This window comes from Ursus arctos, chromosome X (assembly GCF_023065955.2).
Source record: "Ursus arctos isolate Adak ecotype North America chromosome X, UrsArc2.0, whole genome shotgun sequence".
In the NCBI taxonomy this organism is placed as follows: domain Eukaryota; kingdom Metazoa; phylum Chordata; class Mammalia; order Carnivora; family Ursidae; genus Ursus; species Ursus arctos.
In genome coordinates, this window is record NC_079873.1 from 25,767,061 (window position 1) to 25,789,469 (window position 22,409).

A 22,409-nucleotide genomic window follows, 5' to 3' on the forward strand; every position below is an offset into this window, starting at 1 on the left:
CCTGGCTCTTCTGTCTAAATAGGAGAGCTCTGCAATATATTTTATAAATTATTTATAATCCCCTGAGTAAAGACTTTAATAAAAATGCTGGTATTAAAGAAATAGGGACCATAGCCTGCTGGGTCTGGTTTTCTTCCTCAAAAGGATAATTTCCCACTATTTCTGAATAATCGAACAGACTTTTTATAAAAAGACAAAGTGATTCTATGTTTTAGTTTTTAGAGGAAGATATTTTAAAAAAGGATGTTATTAATTTGAAAGTTCTTCAAAGTTGAAGGCAAACACCGTCTACTTAAAATAAACGACGTTAAGCTCACTTGTCATGTTTTTTCTCATTAGTTGATGTATTCAATAAGCTGCTTTTTTTTTTTTTCCATTCAAGGACTGTTAGTTATTCTTGGCTTATTATTTTGTGTTACCTCTATCTATGCATTTTTAAAGTTATTCTGTAGCATCTTTGCCTTTTGGATATTTCAACTGGCTAGAACTTACTCTAAACACAGAATAAATCCACTCGGTGAGGAGTTCAGTCTATCAGTTTGTTTTGAATTTTCTCATTTAGGAAAGGTTCTAACTTCTATAAATAAATAAACTACCCGGGTTAGGGAAAACAACTACCTACGAGCAGCAAAAAAACCAGAACTGAATCTAAATAACTCCCCTTCATGAGTAAAAAAAATCAGATAGAGGTACTGTATTGCAAAATTAAGGGGCACAATAATGCAGCTTTAATAAAGAAAGGGACGCCTTATACTTCTTTTAGGCCAATAAAGACTTAAAATAAACCTCAATTAATAGTTTGCATTTATCACTACAGGATTTTTAAAAAAGGATATACTTTAAATTAAATTACATGGTGGAACAATAAAAGAGACCCAATAAAAATAGAGTTCTTCTAAATTGGTCTTTTCGCTCTCTATATAATAGAGCTGTCTGACTTTAAATAAATATTTTAATAAAGTATGCTCTGAAATAACAAAACTTTGTTATAAAAACTCCACACAATGTAACTTTAAAACAATGCATGCTTTGTTTGCTAATATATAGATCACAGACTCCCCAGAGTTTTCTAGTAACATTATAAACTCTAAGATAAACCAATTATCTGTTGGTATCTAATATTAGTATTATTAATATACACCGATAGTATACAGTACACTTTCCTTCCAGTGTAAATGTGTAACTATTTATGAGCTGAATATTTAGTTTGGAGAGGAGAGCAAAGTGTGTTTAGCTCAAAACTGAGAAACTCATGTGTATAAAGATTAGTCCAGTAGCATGATAAAAAGTACACACGCCTGACTGAAATTATTCCACCAAACTCCACGTCATACTATAAAACAAATTCTGCTGACTTTTAATGGTCCACTTGTAACAGGCCCTAAAGAACAAACCATCATCCTTTCGAAGGCCCTGAAGTATTGAATCTCAAAAAATATGGCTCAAGAATGTTCTTATGCAATCAGAGGAGCTTATCATGGAAGACTACATAAACACATCTCTCAGGAATAGGACTAACAACCCATTCGTTTCTTTGATGACTGATTCCAGGCCAGAATGTCTGCTGGTTAAAACCTGACCAGGTAGGGACCCGGAAACCTCACTCTGATTCTCCTCATCTGTGGTGGATGGCACTCTCGACATCTTACCGCGGGAAGGAAAAAAATGAAATGAAGGAAGGGAAATTAACGTGTCCGTACAACCAAACCAAGCCAACAGAAAAAAAGTTGTCAAATCAAGCAAGCAAATGTGTTGGTGGTAGCAGCAGAAGTACTCACGCAGAATCTACCGGCCAGAAGTTGATCAGAGTAACAGGACTGCAAAACAAAAAATGAGGTGGTGAAGAGAGACACAGGCAAACTCAGCCACAAAATAAATAAATAAATAAAAATAAATAAATTAATTTAAAAAAATCCTGAGAGGCCAAAATAAATAAAATCCAACCAATTAAGTATGAACCATGAAAAGCAACAGCCAAACAAAGGTGGAGAGTGAGGTGAAAGAAAAACAAGTGTGCGATTGCCATCCGTTATGGAAAACACGAGAAGGTTGCAGAGAGGTGGAGGTATCATCATTTTGATCATGAGAATCATTGCTACTTACTGTGAAGAAATTTCCTGTGAGTGTCTTTTCTTTCAAGGAGATAAAAGCGACTAGGTATGACCACACAACCAGATACAAAAAGACACACGCCTCGTGATTTGTGAGGGAGGAAAACCGAAATGAAAGACTGGAATCACTCATTTGTAAACAGTCCCGTATTTCTTGTAAGGGAATTAGTAGCTGTCACGTAGTTTCTTTCCCTGTGAGATCAGGTTTCAGTTTTGGAACAGGTAATTGTCATGGGACAACTAACATAGGAAAATGGCAATTGACCATCAGCTTGTTTTTCTCTTTTCGGCTAAAGGGAATCTAAAGAAAGAAATAGGAGAGACTGTTTGCATTTGGGAGTGAAGGAGGGCATTCAGCTGAGAGGAGCTCAAATATATGTCAAATGAGAGACTGTTTAGCGCTCGCCACTACTCACGTTTCCATGTTGTCCCCCTCTAAGACAGTCTGCACTGGCAGGTAGCCCATTCGGGGATGCTTCGCAAAATACCTTTTGGTTCGAAATTTGTTTTTTAGTACCTTGGCAAAGTCACGAACATCTTCTCCCGATGTAGTCTGAAAGGGAAAGTGCACGAGCTCAGACCTACGAGGGTACGCCCTCAAGGTAAAATGCTACTCGGCGTTCTGCTTCAGGGCGCTTGTTCCGTAACTGGAGAGACCGTGGCGGTCAGGAGCCCAGTCTACCGACAGAAACCATGCGGGGCCTCGCAGTAACTAGTCGGGCTCACTGGGGCAAGTTAGTTACCTCTCCAAGGCTCTGACCACCTGCAAAATCGCAGCAGTACCTCAACAAGTTGTTACGACAAAAAACTGAAGTGTAGCAACTGGGAGGGCTACTGGATCAATGGGAGTTTGTAGAAGTCTTAACGTTGACCTTAAGTTTGGTCACACCTTACAGTATTTTAAAACCGATTCTGTCCACAGTGATGTCACGGTTCATCCACTGAGTACCATTCTATTCACTGCGTGGCTCATTCTCCATCACTGAATGCCTTTGCGAGAGGAATCCAAGTGAGAAAGACAAGGAAAGACCTGGGTCATCGCTCTGATGACGGAAGAGAGAAAGAAGAGAGTGAAAGTTCGAGAACAGAGCTTCTCGAACTTTGATGTGCATGGCATCCACCTGCAGCTCTTGGTAAAATGCAGGGTGGAGCTATGAAGTCGGGGGCGGGGCCCGAGCTTCTGCATTTCTAGTAAGCTCGCAGGCAATGCCAATGCACGGAGCAGGCACTGGAGAGCAGGCAGCTAGTGTTTAAAGAACAACAGATTTACACCCCCGTGTGTCCGACCACCGAGTCTATGTCCTTTCCATGTCACCAGAGATTCTTTCAAAGTTCTGTGAGCCACTGAACACTTCCCCAAACGACATCTTGGGAGAAAGCTCCACCTCTTAATTATCGAACCTTGGGCAAATTATTTCACCTTAAGACCTCAGAGTCCTCGTCTGTAAGAAGGGGATAAAACCTATTTCACAGAGTAGTTTAAAAGGCAAATGCACCCACATATACATATATATGTATATATACATACACAAACAGTCAAAAAGATACATAAAAATAAAAGGCAAATGCCTGGCCTGAGTAAGCAAGACTGACTGAAAGCAGGGGATCCTAGATACAGAGGAACCCCACAACACCCTCTACCCCAACTCCCAGCATGCCCCATGGCCATGAAACGTTTCCACACAACTGCTAGGTTTGGGCCAAATCAATGTGAAAACGTCTTCTCGGCACCACCCCACGCACTAGGGATCAAGTCGATCTGGAGCCTACTATGAGGAGCCACTTCAGCTGGGGAACATCCGGGGGACTTATAGACCCCAGCATCACCCATCATCTGCAGTGCCGTACAGAAGTGAAACTCCTTCGGGTGAGCGAACTCTCACGCCGGGGAGGCATCTAACTTACCGGAGTGCAGTATTCCACCATGGGATAGTGCATTTTATGGCCCTTTGCAACTCGACCAGAAAAAAAGCAACTCTGGCAGATGTCATAGTTGAAGTGCTTTAGACTCCTGTACCTGGTGAAAAACAAAAACAAACGCATATGTATTTCCTCACATCAAATTCCCAAAGAACGTTCTTTAATAAACCTTCTTCCACACTGTCTTAATTCTGGAAAGAGAACGCAAGGTTCATTAACCCCATAGGTAAGTGATTAACTTCCTCCATCTACGTATGTCTGGTGCTTCTCCTACAGTATCAAAACATTTTGGAAGGAAGATTATCCTATAAACATATGGAAGGAGGGAAGAAAATTTCAGCTCTCATTTAAACTCCACGAGGAAGCCCTTCAGATTAAGTAGGAAGATACTGGCAACCTTCCAGTCTTTTGAAGACCAAACGCAAGATCTTGAAAGGACTTCCAGGAGAGAGAAACGGATATACTGAAGGCCCCCTACCCATTCTGGGGACAAACATTTTTCTGAAGCAATTATTTTCAAAACAACTTATCAAGAGGACGCAATTTCATAAAATAAAGGCAAATGAAACAAGGACTCTCACTGAAAATTCATCTTGCTTTAATCACATTTTCTGACTGACTGACAAGATGCACCTTCAGGTAGCTACTTGATCTCTTTCATGCCTCTCTCTTCAGAACCGCCCCACTACCACCACGTTACCCACAAATGATAAGTGAAGCCCCAAGAAAAGACAAATTGGGGCTGGATGAAAGCAGCTGTAATCTGTAAGTACGAGGTGGTACGTACGCCCCCATTCTCAGTATACTTTATTATTTCCTATTCCCCCTGCCGTTTGCTTTCTTAGATACGAACGCTGGCCAATTCAAATAAACATATTCCTTCTGCCACATATGGGGATGTGGGGAAAAAGCTACCTTTTTTAGATCCCAACCAGCTTTTGAGAGGGGGAGGAGGAAAGAGAAGTGCCGCTTCCCGAAATAATCTAATTTGATAAGGGCAAAAGAATTAAAGGCAACATCACTCTCAGATCCTTCAAAGCACTCCCCTTTTCTATTTTGTGAAGCCTCCCCCTGCACATAAATCTCACTAGCTAGCCAGGGAAGCTGAGAGACCGCAGTCCCCTGTGGTTTCCCCTCCCCATCTCCCTGGCATCGTTCTTACCTGCCAGAAATCAGGGAGGAAGGAAAACTGTGTCCTCTGTGAGCACTGTCTACCCTGGGTTGTCTATCTAGGCTTTGGAAACCTCGAAGGGTTTTTGCAAAAACCTCTTTGTCAACAACATGAAGTACGGAAGGACAAGCACCAAGGGTAAAAGGGGACTGAATAAAAAGCACATGAATGGTACTGAGGAGTTACTGGGAAACAAAGAAAACAAGTCTGGGCAGAACTAGAGAAAGACTATTGACTTAGCTGTTAAGTGGATTCTGAGCAGGCACAGACCATAGAGCCAGTTTACAACTGGACGGCTGAGTCATCGCTATGGAAACCCTGATGTCCATCCAGATGTTGAAATACATCATCACTGCAAAATCTGGATTTGGGATTCTTGTTCAGTAAGATTAATTCATTTAAAAATATCCCCTCGCCCCCAAGCAGGTCAGCGAGGCTGAAGATTTAAGAGCCAACTGTTTTCCGTGACAATGTAAGAATATCAGAGTAATAACCTGCTATGCTTCCTATCTCTTTCACTTTTAAATTTATAAAGAACCTTTCCCTTTTTTTAAGCTGCTTTGTGAAATTTTCATTTACTTGCATACTTTATATTCCCTTAGAAGTTCATTAGGATACTATGCAAAGAGTGCAATCAGGTTCACAGATAAAGAAGTACATTCTGGGTTGCTTGAAACAATTCTTGTTAGTTCAGGGAAGAATAGTCGTACAAAGTGAATAAGAAACCGAGCTACCGTGACAGGTCTCTCCCAAACAGAACCATCTCTTAGTCTTAGAACCGATTCCTAGAGAATTTCTATAAACTGGAAAAAAAAAAAGAGCCATTAAAAAAAAAAAAAAAACCCTACAGAGATGGTTAACATTGTCTGGCCCCAGGGAAGCAGGCGGCTCCGTGAATGCGCATTCCGCTGCCGGACAGGTGTCTCCGTGGCGGCAGGCGACCAGGCGGTCCTGTTCAACCATGAACGTGGCTCTGCAGAGCTCCGCAATGAAGGTGGAAAGGACCACCTGCCTAATGAGTCCGAGCCATCAAAACAGCCCAGGGACCAGGGTAGTCACTCGGGAAAGGAACAAACTGACAGCAACTGGCACAGGAGATAAAAGATCAAGTCTGAAAAACGTGAGAGACACAAACTTAAAAAAAAAATGCCATTTGGGGGGTTCCAGATACCTGAAGCCGATGATGGGACACTCCTTGCAAATGTTGCACTTGGCCTGGTGCTTGGCAGTCTCTGCGGCAGCCACCCGGTGCAGGACAGGCAGCCACACCATGGACTGGGGCTCCAGTCGCATCCAGTCTAGGAAGAGGGCCGCTTCGATCTCAGGCTTATTATTAGCCTGTGTGGACAAGAAGAAGAGCGAAGGGGGGGGGGGCATGGGGCAAGAAGAGAAAGAAGGGGAGAAAGGAAAGGAGGCACAAGTCAGTACAGACCAGACACTAAGAAATTCAGAATGGTAGTGGTGCAATGAGGCCCACTTTTTACAGCCTGTTTCTGCCAATGTCCCCCGTGTGGCCACACGAGCCACCCGCCCCCTCAGGCTTGGGTAAGCTGCCATCACTCTGTTCAGCTGCTTGATGACAAGAAAGCGAAGCAAAATCAACACATGGAGAAAGGCGAGCAAAATACACACCTGCGCCTCGACACTCCCTTTAGCTGCAGTCTTGGAAGAGACGCGTGAGAGTTAGCCAGAAGTAAAACGCCGAGGGCTTATCGAGAACATTTCAAAGGCCGTTAAGGAAAAACCAACTCAGGAATTATTGATTCCTTGTTTTTCCCTGGAGAATCTATTTCTGTGTTTCACAGAATCATAATGAAGAGGCTTTAAAATATACTGGGTCCCAGAGCTTCATTTTACAGACAAGAAAACTGAGACACAGATGAGGGAAGTAGCTTTTCCAAAGGCCATACAAGGGACTAGAAGCCGAGAGGCTCCTAGAACCCAAACCTCCTGGTCTAGCGCTGTTTTCGTGGTGGCCTCTTGCTGCTCGTCTGTCTCTCCCCTTCAAAGTCTAAATTTCATCAACACCATTCCTCCCCAACAGTACCACGGATTTTAGAAAACTCAAACTATATTTACCCATCACCTAATAGATTACTACAGTCATGCGTTTTAATTACATCTTCGTCAACCCTACAAGATGGCATTTTAATTTTTGTTAGATTGACCGATATACTGGCCACTTTTTTTTTCATTGCTTCTTTCATCTCACATTTTCCATCTGGGATCCCTTCTGCCTAAGTATATCCTTTAGAAAGTTCTTGTAAGTGTCTTGTTGGAGGAGAATTTCTCAGGTTTTGTTTGGTCTGAAAAATCTCTCTCTTTTTAAAATCCATATACTTGACAGCTATCTTCATTGGGTATAGATTTTTAGACTGAAAGAGCTTCTTCTTCTTTTTTTTTTTTTTTTGGTTTTGTCTGTTTTTATTTTGTTTTAGTGCACTGAATTATTATTCCACTTTTATTTTACTTCCTTTGTTGCTACTGTTAAGAATTGTCAGCAATAAAGCAGACTATTGCTCCTTTGAAGGTAATCTGTCCTTTTCCTATCTTGTGTTGTGTTTCTTTTTTTTTAAGATTTTATTTATTTATTCGACAGAGATAGAGACAGCCAGCGAGAGAGGGAACACAAACAGGGGGAGTGGGAGAGGAAGAAGCAGGCTCATAGCGGAGGGGCCTGATGCGGGGCTCGATCCCAGAACACCGGGATCACACCCCGAGCCGAAGGCAGCCGCTTAACGACTGAGCCACCCAGGCGCCCCTTGTGTTGTGTTTCTAGGGTTTATTTATACTTTTTAGTATTCACTGGGCTTCTTGAATCTTTAGCGTCTCCGGGCAGCTCTGGAATCTTCTCAGTCACGATCTCAACAATTAATGCCTCTTCTCCATTTCCTCTCTCTTCCGCTTACAGAACTCTGCTAGATAACTGTTAGGCTCTCTCAACCCGGCCCCGTGCTGCTCCGCACAGGCCCTCTTTGTGCTTCATCTATAACAATCCCTTCGACCTACTTCTTTGGTAGCATCCAGTCTGCTGTTAAGCCCATACGGTAAGCTTTAAATTTTGGTTATTGCACTTTTTAACATCTACAAGTTCTATGTGGTCATTTTAAAGGTCAGTTCTACAAAGTGTACGGCTCCCTGCAGAGATTTTTTTCAACATTATCTGTTATTTTTTTAGGCAGAATAAACATGGTTTTCAAAAACCCATCTGTCTAATGATTCCAAATATGAAATTACTTGAGGGCTGCTTTCTTTAGTCTGCTGTTTCTGCTGTTTCTCACTCACCTTGGGTTCTTGGGTGCTTAATTTTTTTTTATTATGTACTACATTGACCTTAAAAAAATTTTCTGAGATACTGTGAGCTCTAGAATGCAAGTGCTTTCTACCGAGAGGATGTTCATTTGCTTTTGCCAAGAACCAGAGGACACTGCCAATTCCAAGACCAATTGAAACTGAACATAGGGAGGGGTTATTTAGTATCAAACAAGTAATGAGTATCTGCACTGCAAACCCATGTTGCTTCTCTTGGAATGTGATTTTGCTAATGATCAATCTATTCATACACTGCAGACGGAAAGGCAACAGGGTTTGGACAGACAGGTCATTTGGCTTGCAAAGCTCACCACTTCAGCACTAGTCCAGCCGTAACCCCTGATTATAAATTTAACAACATTATAATGAGCTAGTTGACCTTGAATTTCCTAGCTGCAAAACGCCATCAATTCGAGGTAGTGATCAAAAGCTTTTGCGGAGCACTTTCTCTGTGTAGAGTGCCATCAGAGAGGTATTCTGTGGAAAACTGGGGAAAAACATCATGGAACCTAAAGATGAAAAGGCCCATGCAAGTGAACTCATCCTTTTGCAATCGCACCACAGACCTGTTAGACCCTCCACAACCACTGAGTCCAAGCTCTTAGGCAACGCCAGTGTGTTCTTAAAGCCACTATATAAACGTCAGCCGTAGGAGGGAGCCAACATCCTTAATGGATGATCGTGAACACCTGAGTACAGGTAACCCTCCCCCCCCCCTTTTCAAAAGGGCTTCATCACACACAGCTGAAATCCACAGAGCAGGGCGGAGGCTGCAGAATCCAACCACAAAGAGTTCAAGGCCCAGGTCTGCCATTTACTGGCTGTGTGACCTTGGTGAATTAAATTTACCTTTCTGTGTCTTACTCTTCCCCTACTGTGAGATGGAACTATGAATAGCACCTGCCTCATAGGGTTGTTTTAAGATTTAAGCGAATTAAATGAAAGGCCCATGGCATAGTGTCTGGCAGACAGCAAGAGCCACGCCCACGGGGGCCACTGTTACCCTCACTGCTATTGTCTGTCCAACAAGAAATCCACAAGGTCTCAGGCTTTACGGAGCCCTTTCAATATTTTACCCGAGCTGTCATGTCTGTCCAGGCCTCTTCATCGCTTTTCCTTTTATTTTTTTAAAGACTGTATTTATTTATTTATTTGAGATGGGAAGGGGAGGAGAGGGAAAGGGAGAGGGAGGGAGACAGGGAGAGAGGGGGAGGGAGAGAGGGAGAGAACCTCAAGCAGACCCCACACTGAGCATGGAGCCTGGCATGGGGCTCGATCGCACGACCCTGAGATCATGACCTGAGCCGAAACCAAGAGTTAGACGCTCAACCGATGGAGCCACCGAGGCACCGCCCCCACCCCCCCACCAGGCCATTCCTTTTATTTATTCCTCATAGAACATGCCTTGGTTTGCCACTGCCCTTTAGAAGACTACTCTCCAAATATGATCTGCTGGGAAGGGTACCTCTACTGGTCTGGACACTAGGCCTGGATGACATTCTTTCGTTCTTTATCATAAGCTCACACAGGGTTTCCACTCAAGTAAAATCTCCGGGTCAGTGTTTCCCAGGGCGTCCAGCACATCAGTCATCCAACAAAATGCTTCTTGAAAAGAAGGTCACATTCATTACGGAAACACTGCACATTGTATCTGCCTCTTAAAATGCTTAATGCAGGTTAACATAGTAAAAGCTGAGAAGGTTGTTGGTAAAGAAACACGTTAAACTTTGTTTGACCTCGGAATTTCCCACACTAATTATTCAGTGATCCCAAGACCTTTATCTTTTGTTTTTGTTTTTTTTAAACTTTTCAGGCTGCTGAACACCACAAAGTACTAACGCTGGGGTGGGCATAATGGGAAATGCTGCTCTTGGCCGTTTCCAGTGATTCCTCTACTCTCTGCTTATTCATTGGGATTGGTTTCTTTCACCTTCATCAAGGACTTCCTGTTAGTCTGAGCCCATTGCACAATCACAGCAAAATCCTGCAGAATCCTGACTCTCACAGCCAACAGACGAGCCATTCTTCCCCACTCTGTGTAATTTTTACATTTTTAAAACTTATTTATTTTTAAACAATTTTTACATCTGAAAACACGCATTCTGTCTTCATCAAAAAGTCCCTGGTAAAAATATCCAGCAGGCCGAGGTCAAAGAGAAGCCACAGTACAACAGCTCGGCTCAACAGAAGCCCAGGCTTCAGCCTTCTCTGGGCAGACCAGGCCTCCTTACGGTTCTATCACCATGTAGGCTACTGCACACGTTTCTCCATCTTGTACACAAAGACACAACGACAGACTGTACCAAAGGAACTGCAAGTTTCAGCTGCAATGCATCCTCTGACAACCTCCTGCTCCATTGGTCCAGAAACTTTATCAAAATAACCTTCTAGTGAGGAGACAAACCAGCACACAAAGACAGTAAATTGAAAAACATCACTACTTCATTCCTATTTTAAGCATGGATTTACTGTCGCTTCATCTGAACCTATATATATTTTCTGACTGAGGTTGAAATGAGAGTTCAATGATGAATTAATAGATATGCTATAGAGTAAAAATTCAGGCCTAATACAGGAAGTGTGGTAAGAATAGAAAGCTTCTATTCATTCCAGAAGATGGAAAGTAAAAATTCGACCATGAGTCAGCAACAAATGTAGGTGGAAAACCATAAAAAAGAAAAAAGGCCACGCCACGACTATGACGTATAACTGAAGGCAAGCGGGTAGAGCGTGAGGAAATGGTCTCGTGACCCTCAGCACTGTTCAAACCCGCCTCGCAAAACGCGGTCGAGTTCTGGGGACTACAGCTGACCCAGAATTTAGAGAAGGCTTGGCAGAAAGGCACAAGGATAATTAAAGGGTTTGAAAGACCTATGAGAACAGTTTAAGGGAATTGGGATTATTTAGCCATGAACAAAAAAAGAGAATGAGCAAGAAAGAGTGGCTGAAGGGGCAATTTAATAACAGTTTTCAATTATGTGAATGGTTCTTGCATTGGGGCCTGTGACCAGCTGTTCGATCCCTCCACTGAGGACAGAACAAGAAGGAACAGGCTTAAGCAGCATGAAGAATTTAGGCTGTAACTCACACAGAATTTCCTGATGCAGAAAGTTGTTAAAGCATTAGGGTGAATTACCCAGGGAAGCTAGAGAATGTTCTCCTCTTTCAAAATACTATAGATTCTCTTGTGTTTAAAGGCTGGAAATTCTCAAGGTTCTTCCTCACTCCTCGGATGTAAAATCCATCATTTTGGCTCTTTTAAAACTGCTCACCGATGCCAACCGACAGCACTGAAGACAAGATATGGGGATTCACATGCTCTTTCTGTGTCGATCTTTCATTTTTACTACAAACCATTCTGTATCCTAGTGGTATATTCCCTCTCCTTTTGTCTGGCAATAAAGAAGGAAAGAATTAAAAACCAGGCAAGCTTCTATAAAGAGCTAACAGAAATAAAACTGAAACCCTACTAAAATGACATTTTGGCCACTCTAGAAAAAATAAATAAGGACAGACTGGCACAGGAGGAAGCTGTTGAGGATAAAAGACAGGGACGATGGCACTGAACGGACATCATCCTTTTAGGTGCCATTATTTGCTGACCGACGGAGAGGCCTCAGACGGTTTCTCTTGGTATCAAGGATGACCGTGCCCTCTCCCCTAAATGCCACTTTCAAACCATCTAAGCAAAAACTCTTCAAACAGGCAACTGGCTCTGGGTTTGGTCTTGTTTTCGTTTCCGGTTTTTGCCAAGACTCTTTTTGCCTTGTCCATGGCAGGAGCAGACAAAGAGCAAAGATATCCCAGCTCCTTGCACTGCAAGAGCTGCAGTTCAGAAGGATCTTGGGGTTCCACTCCGTGTCTGTTGGACCTCACGCGTCAGCAACTGTCCATAGCTGGGAGGCTAGGGGAGGAGTCCATCATCAGGACCGCTGCTCCATCACAGCAGATGATACAAACGCCATCTTAACAAGCTCCGCTAACAGTTACAGAAATCCCAGTATCTGGACTTTCTAGCCAGAAGATGTCATTATCAAAATAATCATTTCAAAAGGCATGACATGCCAAGTTTGGAGCTGGGGGATTTGCCCGGGGTTCAGAATTACTTTTGGGGTCGGAGTTAAGATGGCAGAGGAGTAGGGGTCCCCTTTTTAAGCCGGTCCCCTGAGTGGAGCTGGATAGGTACCAGACCAGCCTAAACAACCACGGAATCAGCCTGAGACGCAGGAAGATACATCTGGATCTCTACAAATGAACATCTCCAGCACTGAGTATTGAGGTACGAATTGGGGAGCCGTGAAACCGCGCACAGATATTGGAAGATAAATGGAAGGGGGAGGGAGCCGCCGCGTTCGGGCGCCGGGAAGTGGTAGCCACCTGCACAGGGGAGCAGGCGGACGCAGATGGCACCCACAAGAAAACAGACTGGGACTGTGAGCCGGGGAACGCGAGCCACCAGACTTCTCACGGAACTCCGGAACTCCTGTGTGCTCACTGGATCCAGACTGAGACCGGGAGCGCGCGGGGGCGGCTGGCAGCTGGCGGTGTTAGAAACACAAAGGACAGAGACGCGCCGGCCCTGGAAGTGAGGGCAGGGACGCCGGGTTGGTGCGCACATCCCGGGACGCTGCAGGGTGGAGCAGCACCAACAGAAACAGAGTTAAAGTGGCCAGATCATCAGTGGAGAACGGCCCGCGATCCCTCTGTTCTGTGACAGAGGCTGAGATTCGGCCACTGCTGCTCTGACTCTCAGAAGAGGCACAGCAGACCGCCAGGGAAAGCCGCCAGAGAACAAAAGCCTGGAAATACCGGCTCAGGGAGTGCCCATCCCCATCCCCCCTCGCAGGGGACACGGAGACCCTACCCAAACAGGGTTGCCTGAGTATCGGCGCGGCAGGCCCCTCCCCCAGAAGGCAGGCTGAAAAATCAAGAAGCCCACAACCCTAAGATCCTTATAAAACAAGTACACACTGCCTGGGTCCCGGTCAATAATTTGGGCTCTGGACAACCCTGCAACCTCTCCTCATCAGAATGACGAGAAGGAGAAATCCCCCCAGCAAAGGAAAGACAATGAGTCTGTGGCCTCTGCACAGAACTAATGGATATGGATATAACCAAATTATCAGAAATGGAATTCAGAGTAACAATGGTCAAGATGATGTGTAGACTTGAAAAAAGTATTAACGAAAATGTTAATGGGAATATAGAATCTCTAAGGGTGGAAATGAGAGTGAATTTAGCAGAAATTAAAAATTCTATGAGCCAAATGCATCAAAACTAGAGGCTCTGACGGCCAGGGTGAATGAGGCAGAAGAACGTATCAGCGAATTGGAGGATGGGTTAGTAGAAGAAAAAGCTAAAATAGAATCTGGACTCAAAAAAATCCATGCTCGGGAATGTAGGCTACGGGAGATTACTGACTCAATGAAACGTTCCAATGTCAGAATCATTGGCATCCCCGAGGGGGTGGAGAAAAACAGAGGTCTAGAAGAGATATTTGAACAAATTGTAGCTGAAAACTTCCCTAATCTAGCAAGGGAAACAAACATTTGTGTCCAAGAGGCAGAGAGGACCCCTCCCAAGCTCAACCACGACAAACCTACACCACGTCACGTCATAGTGCAATTCGCAAATATTAGATCCAAGGATACAGTATTGAAAGAGGCCAGGGCAAAGAAATTTCTCACGTACCAAGGCAAATGTATCAGAATTACGTCAGACCTGTCTACACAGACCTGGAATGAGAGAAAGGGTTGGGGGGGGCATTTTTAAAGCTCTTTCAGAGAAAAACATGCAGCCAAAGATCCTTTATCCAGCAAGGCTGTCATTCAGAATGGATGGAGAAATAAAGACCTTCCAGAATTGCCAGTCATTGACCAATTTTGTAACCACAAAACCAGCCCTACAGGAGATATTAAGGGGGGTTCTACAAAGGTAAAAAGGCCCCAAGAGTGATACAGAACAGAAAGTCACATTCTATAGAAACAAAGACTTTACTGGCAACATGGCATCATTAAAATCATATCTCTCAATAATCACTCTCAATGTGAATGGCCTAAATGCTCCCATAAAAGGCCACAGGGTTGCAGATTGGATAAAAAGACATGACCCATTCATTTGCTGTCTACAAGAGACTCATTTTGAACTAAAGATACATTCAGACTGAAAGTAAGGGATGGAATACCATCTTTCACGCCAGTGTACCTCAAAAGAAAGCTGGGGTAGCAATCCTCATATCAGACAGATTGGATTTTAAACTAAAGACTATAGTTAGAGACACAGAAGGGCACTATATGATTCTTAAAGGATGTATCCAACAAGTGGATATGACAATTATAAATATATATGCCCCCAACAGGGGAGCAGCAAGATACACAAGCCAATTCTTTTTTTTTTTTAAGATTTTATTTATTTATTCGACAGAGATAGAGACAGCCAGCGAGAGAGGGAACACAAGCAGGGGGAGTGGGAGAGGAAGAAGCAGGCTCATAGCAGAAGAGCCTGATGTGGGGCTCGATCCCAGATCGCCGGGATCACACAAGCCAATTCTTAACCACAATAAAGAGACATATAGATAAAAATACGTTAATAGTAGGGGACCTCAACACTCCACTATCAGCAATAGACAGAGCACCGGAGCAGAAAACCAACATAGAAACAAGAGCTTTGAATGCCATACTCGACGAGTTGGACCTCATAGATATATATAGAACACTACACCCCAGAACCAAAGAATACTCATTCTATTCTCATGCTCGTGGAACATTCTCAAGAATAGACCATGTTCTGGGACACAAAACAGGTCTCAACCGATACCAAATGATTGAAATTATCCCCTGCATATTCTCAGACCACAGCGCTCTGAAATTGGAACTCAACCACAAGGAAAAATTTGGAAGAAACTCAAACACTTGGAGACTAAGAACCATCCTGCTCAGGAATGCTTCGATAAACCAGGAAATCAAAAATCAATTTAAACAATTTATGGAGACCAACGAGAATGAAAACACAATGGTCCAAAACCTGTGGGATACAGCAAAGGCAGTCCTAAGGGGGAAATACATAACCATCCAAGCCTCACTCAAAAGAATAGAAAAATCTAAAATGCAGTTTTTATATTCTTACCTCATGAAGCTGGAACAGCAACAGAGGGACAGGCCTAATCCACTACGAGGAAGCAGTAGACCAAGATTAGAGCAGAAATCAATGAATTAGAAACCAGAAGTACAGTAGACCAGATCAACAGAACTAGAAGCTGTTCTTTGAGAGAATTAATAAAATTGACAGACCACTGGCAAGACTTATCCAAAAGAAAAGAGAAAGGACCCAAATTAATAAAATTATGAATGAAAAAGGAGAGGTCACGACCAACACCAATGAAATTGGAAGGATTATTAGAAACTTTTACCAAGGGGCGCCTGGGTGGCACAGCGGTTAAGCGTCTGCCTTCGGCTCAGGGCATGATCCCGGCGTTACGGGATCGAGCCCCACATCAGGCTCTTCCGCTATGAGCCTGCTTCTTTCTCTCCCACTCCCCCTGCTTGTGTTCCCTCTCTCGCTGGCTGTCTCTATCTCTGTTGAATAAATAAATAAAAATCTTTAAAAAAAAAAAAGAAACTTTTATCAACAGCTATATGCCAATAAATTAAGCAATCTGGAAGAGATGGAGGCCTTCCTGGAAACCTATAAACTACCAAGACTGAAACAGGAAGAAACTGATTTTTTAAACAGGCCAATCAATTATGAAGAGATTGAGTCAGTGATAAACAACCTTCCAAATAACAAAACTCCAGGCCCGGATGGTTTTCCTGGGGAATTCTACCAAACATTCAAAGAAGAAATAATACCTATTCTCCTAAAGCTATTTCAAAAAATAGAAACAGAAGGAAAGCTGCCAAACTCATTCTATGAGGCCAATATTACCTTGATCCCCAAACCAGGCCAAGACCCCATCAAAAAGGAGAATTACAGACGAATTTCCCTAATGAATATGGACGCCAAAATCCTCAACAAGATCCTGGCTAATAGAATCCAACAGTACATTAAAAGGATTATCCATCATGACCAAGTGGGATTCATCCCTGGGATGCAAGCGTGGCTCAACATTCGCAAATCGATCAGCGTGATACATTATATCAACAAGAAAAGACTCAGGAACCATATGATCCTCTCAATTGATGCAGAAAAAGCATTTGACAAAATACAGCATCCTCTCCTGATTAAAACACTTCAGAGTGCAGGAATAGAAGGTACATTTCTCAAGCTCATAAAAGCCATCTATGAAAAGCCTACAGCAAATATCATTCTCAATGGGGAAAAGCTGGAAGCCTTTCCCTTAAGATCAGGAACACGACAAGGATGCCCACTCTTGCCACTATTATTCAACATAGTACTAGAAGTCCTTGCAACAGCAATCAGACAACAAAAAGGGATCAAAGGTATCCAAATCAGCAAAGTCTCTCTTCGCAGATGACATGATACTCTATATGGAAAACCCAAAAGAATCCACTCCCAAACTATTAGAAGTTATAGAGCAATTTAGTAATGTGGCGGGATACAAAATCAATGCTCAGAAATCAGTTGCATTTCTATACACGAATGATGAGACTGAAGAAAGAGAAATTAGGGAATCATCCCATTTATAATAGCACCAAAAACCATACGTTACCTTGGAATTAACTTAACCAGAGACGTAAAGGACCTATATTCTAGAAACTATAAATCACTCTTGAAAGACATTGAGGAAGACACAAAAAGATGGAAAAATATTCCATGCTCATGGATCGGAAGAATTAACATAGTTAAAATGTCCATGCTACCCAGAGCAATCTACACTTTCAATGATATCCCGATCAAAATACCGATGACATTTTTCAAAGAACTGGCACAAATAGTCTTTAAATTTGTGTGGAACCAGAAAAGGCCCTGAATCTCCAAGGAACTGTTGAAAAGGAAAAACAAAGCTGGGGGCATCACAATGCCGGATTTTGAGTTGTACTACAAAGCTGTGATCACAAAGACAGCATGGTACTGGCACAAAAACAGACACATAGACCAATGGAACAGAATAGAGAACCCAGAAATGGACCCTTGGCTCTTTGGGCAACTAATCTCTGATAAAGCAGGAAAAAACATCCAGTGGAAAAAAGACAGTCTTTTCAATAAATGGTGCTGGGAAAATTGGATAGCTACATGCCAAAGAATGAAACTTGACCACTCTCTCACACCATACACAAAAATAAACTCCAAATGGATGAAAGACCTCGATGTGAGACAGGAATCCATCAAAATCCTAGAGGAGAACATAGGCAGCAACGTCTACGACATCGGCCAAAGCAACCTTTTTCATGACACATCTCCAAAGGCAAGAGAAACAAAAGATAAAATGAACTTATGGGACTTCATCAATATCAAAAGCTTCTGCACAGCCAAGGAAACAGTCAAAAAAACTACGAGACAGCCCACGGAATGGGAGAAGATATTTGCAAACGATACTACAGATAAAAGACTGGTATCCAAGATCTACAAAGAACTTCTCAAACTCAATACGTGAGAAACAAATAAACAAATCATAAAATGGGCAGAAGATATGAACAGACACTTTTCCAATGATGACATACAATTGGCTAACAGACACATGAAAAAATGTTCAAAATCATTAGCCATCAGGGAAATTCAAATCAAAACCACACTAAGATACCACCTTATGCCAGTTAGAATGGCAAAAATTGACAAGGCAAGAAACAACAATTGCTGGAGAGGATGTGGAGAAAGGGGATCCCTCCTACATTGTTGGTGGGAATGCAAGTTGGTACAGCCACTCTGGAAAACAGTGTGGAGGTCCCTTAAAAAGTTAAAAATGGAGCTACCCTATGACCCAGCCATTGTACTACTGGGTATTTACCCCAAAGATAGAGACGTAGTGAAGAGAAGGGCCATATGCACCCCAATGTTCATAGCAGCATTGTCCACAATAGCCAAATCATGGAAGGAAACGAGATGCCCTTCAACAGATGACTGGATTAAGAAGTTGTGGCCCATATATACAATGGAATATTACTCAGCTATCAGAAAGAACGAGTTCTCAACATTTGCTGCAACATGGACGGCACTGGAGGAGATAATGCTAAGTGAAGTAAGTCAAGCAGAGAAAGACAATTATATGATTTTTCTCATCTATGGAACATAAGAAGTAGTAAGATTGGTAGGGGAAGAAAGGGATAATGAAAGGGGGGTAATCAGAAGGGGGAGTGAAGCATGAGAGACTATGGAATATGAGAAACAAACTGAGGGCTTCAGAGGGGAGGGGGGTGGGGGAATGGGATAGACTGGTGATGGGTAGTAAGGAGGGCACTTATTGCATGGTGCGCTGGGTGTTACACGCAACTAATGAATCATCGAACTTTACATCGGAAACCGGGGATGTACTGTATGGTGACTAACATAATACAATAAAAAAACATTAAAATAATAAAAATTACTTTTGTGTTTCTTTCACGTTATGCTTCCCATAAACCCCGAGGCCCCAAAGGACCAGGCCCCAAATGGCTGCCAGGGAGTCAACGTGAACACTCATTTTTCTGTCAGGATCACAGTATCAGTTTGTGGCTACAGAAGAAATGCAACAGGAAGATTTCTGAGCAAGCCCCACACCCCAGCTACCATCAACACATATACTGTATTTTTAAGAGAAGGCAATTAAGCATCTCAACTTTGAAGTCTTTGAAAAAAATCATGTCAATGCTTAATCAACTGGGAAAAAAACTGTATTAAGTAAATGTTACGCAGGAGACCATACGCAGTTCTCAGATGATAAAAAATGAACTAACCACCTAAAAAAAAAACTTGCCCAAACCTGAAGACAGGAACTAGGTTTCCATCTCTCCCACCCGCCAGGAAAAGTTTGCGGAACTGAACGAAGAGACAGGAATTAAGCTGCAGTGTGATCACAATAAATAAAAGGAAGGATCAGAGTATCTGAATGAGGTTAGAATTTTTTTAAAAACTGCTGAGTCATCCTGAATGAGCAACAAAATTAAACCTAGAAGGGTTGTCTAAGGAGAAGACAAAATAAGTAATTCTCAAACTGTCTCAAGTTTACTTTTAAAAACTTCTTCAAGTAAATGTCCCTCTGTTGGTTTGTCTGTTATTACATCATATACCAAAGAGCTAATAGCCTCTTTCTAAATTTGGAGGATATGTTTAGAATGATCTGGAATATACAGACTTCACACTAGGAGGTCCTGCAGAGAATCTCCCAAGTAGGCAGCCATGCTCTACGGACAGTTCTGCATCTCTGACTCTGACAATGTCTGGGGACATTTCTGGTTGTCACAACTGGGGGGAGGGACGTTAACAGTGTCTGGTAGATAGAGGCCAGGATCCTGCTAAATATCCAACAATGGAAAGGACAGCCCCCTCCAACTGAGAATTATCTGGGCCCAAGTGTCAGTAGTGCCAAGACTGAGAAATCCTAGCCTAATGTTCACATCTCATGTTACCATGTTTCATTCGTCAAAATTCAGAAACCAACAAGGGGACACAGTGTTAACTAAGCACCAGACGTCCCTGGGAGCCCCGCAGGGCACCTAAGAAGCAGGTAGCTATCCTCTACAACACAGAAATGGAGAAGCCATGATAGGTCTGTTCCACTATTAATTGGGAGATACAAGCCACGTTGGTTAATACATCATGAAGAGAGGAAAGAAAAAGGACCAGGAAAAAAAAAAACACCCCGACCTAGATGTCACAGGGGAACCTGCTAAAATTGCGGACTCTGATTTGAAATCAAGCTGCTTCTCAAATACACAACCCTGTGCAGTGTATTTCAGGATGAAAAGTAGCAGCAATGTATTTAATCGTGGCAAATAATTATCCCAATCAGCTAGGATACGAGAGACTGTGTGCGTGCGTGCATGTGTGCACGTATGTTGTCATTTCATTTAATGGAATTCCTGCCCATTTCAAAGAAAAATAACTAAATATATTAATGTTGAATACATTCATATGCATGAATAGAATTTCTAAACAGTTTTACTGACAGAAAAAGGTAAATTTATGGAAAACACCAGGACAAACCAAAGATTTTTTTGGTAAAAGTTTCATCTCTCCTTCCTGGCCATTTTTATTTGCTATTCCATTAGTAAAATGTCCCCTTCATAAATCCAAATAACCATTTCAATATCGCTACCGCTGTTAAGAGATAAAGGCATTAATAACTCACAACCCAACTTTTCTGGTCCTCATTGTATAAAGCTTGTGTTTGGAAAGATTTGCTAAATGTAAATTGATCAAAACTGTTTTGTGAATTAGTGTGTACACAAAGCCTTTAAAACTACAAGGAGAATGGCTGGCCACAGTCAGATGGTATAGGACAGGCAGTTCCTGGCTGTTCCCAGAGCTGTTATTACAATTTCTTTAACAACCTCTAAATCTATCAAGGGCATCAGTGGAATATTTTACATAAGAGAGAAGTCTGCACTAGCAACGAACATAAAAGGAGGAACAAGAACAAGTTGTAAAGAATATTAATGACTCTTCTCCCAAACAATCCCCATTTTTATGAAAATCAAATGAGTGATAAAAAAATTCTCCTATAAAACTATACAAAACTTGCATGTAACAAAACGGAAGGAAGGTGGCATTTTGATCCTCTTAGACACAAGATACTTGGGCTTTTTACATTTGAGCTGCTGAGGAGACTGTAGTAAGGGACGCCAGGGATCACTTATGAGAGCTTCCACACAAGCCTGGTTCACATCCTGCTCTTAGTCTACGCTGCTTCTCTTCAAAGAACAGCTGGTCTCACATGAAGGGCCACACTGTATGTACAGGACTCTTTTCTGTATCTTCTATCTCTATTACAAGTGTCATTAGCAGAAGACCAGGTAATCTTTGCTGGTAAGGACCAAGCTTTGAAATGAGTACAGTAATCCATTTCCTGTTCCACCTTTCCTAACATTTAGCATCTAATCAGAAAGGGATACATGCACCCCAATGTTCACAGCAGTGTTATTCACAATAACCAAATTATGGAAACAGCCCAAGTATCTATCCAGTGGTGAATGGATAAAGAAGATGTGGTATATAAGGGGCACCTGGGTGGCACCATCAGTTGAGCATTTGACACTTGGTTTCAACTCAGGTCATGATCTCAGGCTCCTGGGATTGAATCCTGTGTTGGGCTCCCTGCTCAGCGGAGAGTTTGCTTGAGACTCTCTCTCCTCTCCCTCTACCCCTCCCACTCATGCTCTCTCTAAAATAAATCAATAAATCTTTTTTTTAAAAAAAGATGCGGTGTGTGTATACACACACACACACACACACAATGGAATACTACTCAGCGATAAAAAACAATGAAGTCTTGCCATCTGCAACAACATGGACGGAGCTGGAAAGTATTCTGCTAAGTGACATAAATCAGTCAGAGAACGACAAACACCATATGATTTCACTCATATGTGGAATTTAAGAAACTAAACAGACAAGCAAAGGTTAAAAAGAGAGTACGAGTGAACGAGCCAGCCAAACCAAGAAACAGACTCTTAACTGTAGAGAACACACTGATGGTTACTGGAGGGGAGGGGGCTGGGGGTAGTGAGTGAAACAGGTGAAGGGGATTAAGGAGCACCCTTGTCGTGATGAGCACTGGGTGTTGTACGAAATGTTGAATCACTATATTGTACACCTGAAACTAATATAACACTGTATGCTAATTATACCGGAATTAAAATTTCAAAAAATAAACAGGAGAAAAAAACAAATTGTGGAATACCCATACAAGGTAATACTGTTTAGTAATTTAAAAAGAATGAAGTATGGATACACACAATATAAATAAATTTCATTTTTTAAATTTTATTTATTTTTATTATGTTCAGTTAGCCAGCATATAG

The 22,409-nt window shown here is 42.3% G+C and overlaps 1 protein-coding gene across 22 annotated transcripts in view; it reads right to left on the minus strand.

The window, feature by feature from the left end:
• Window positions 1-22,409, minus strand: part of DMD (dystrophin) — a 2,358,181-nt gene that overhangs the window by 64,117 nt on the left and 2,271,655 nt on the right. For 16 of the 22 annotated variants that reach the window (XM_057310259.1, XM_048213287.2, XM_048213291.2 and 13 more), the window contains 4 exons: window positions 6,374-6,540; window positions 4,017-4,128; window positions 2,528-2,664; window positions 1,779-1,817 (listed from right to left, as the gene is read on the minus strand). In XM_057310259.1, the coding sequence (XP_057166242.1) occupies window positions 1,779-1,817; window positions 2,528-2,664; window positions 4,017-4,128; window positions 6,374-6,540 (455 nt within the window). The remainder of the gene's footprint in view (window positions 1-1,778; window positions 1,818-2,527; window positions 2,665-4,016; window positions 4,129-6,373; window positions 6,541-22,409) is intronic. The other 6 variants (XM_057309646.1, XM_048213297.2, XM_057312403.1 and 3 more) reach the window with 1 other exon arrangement.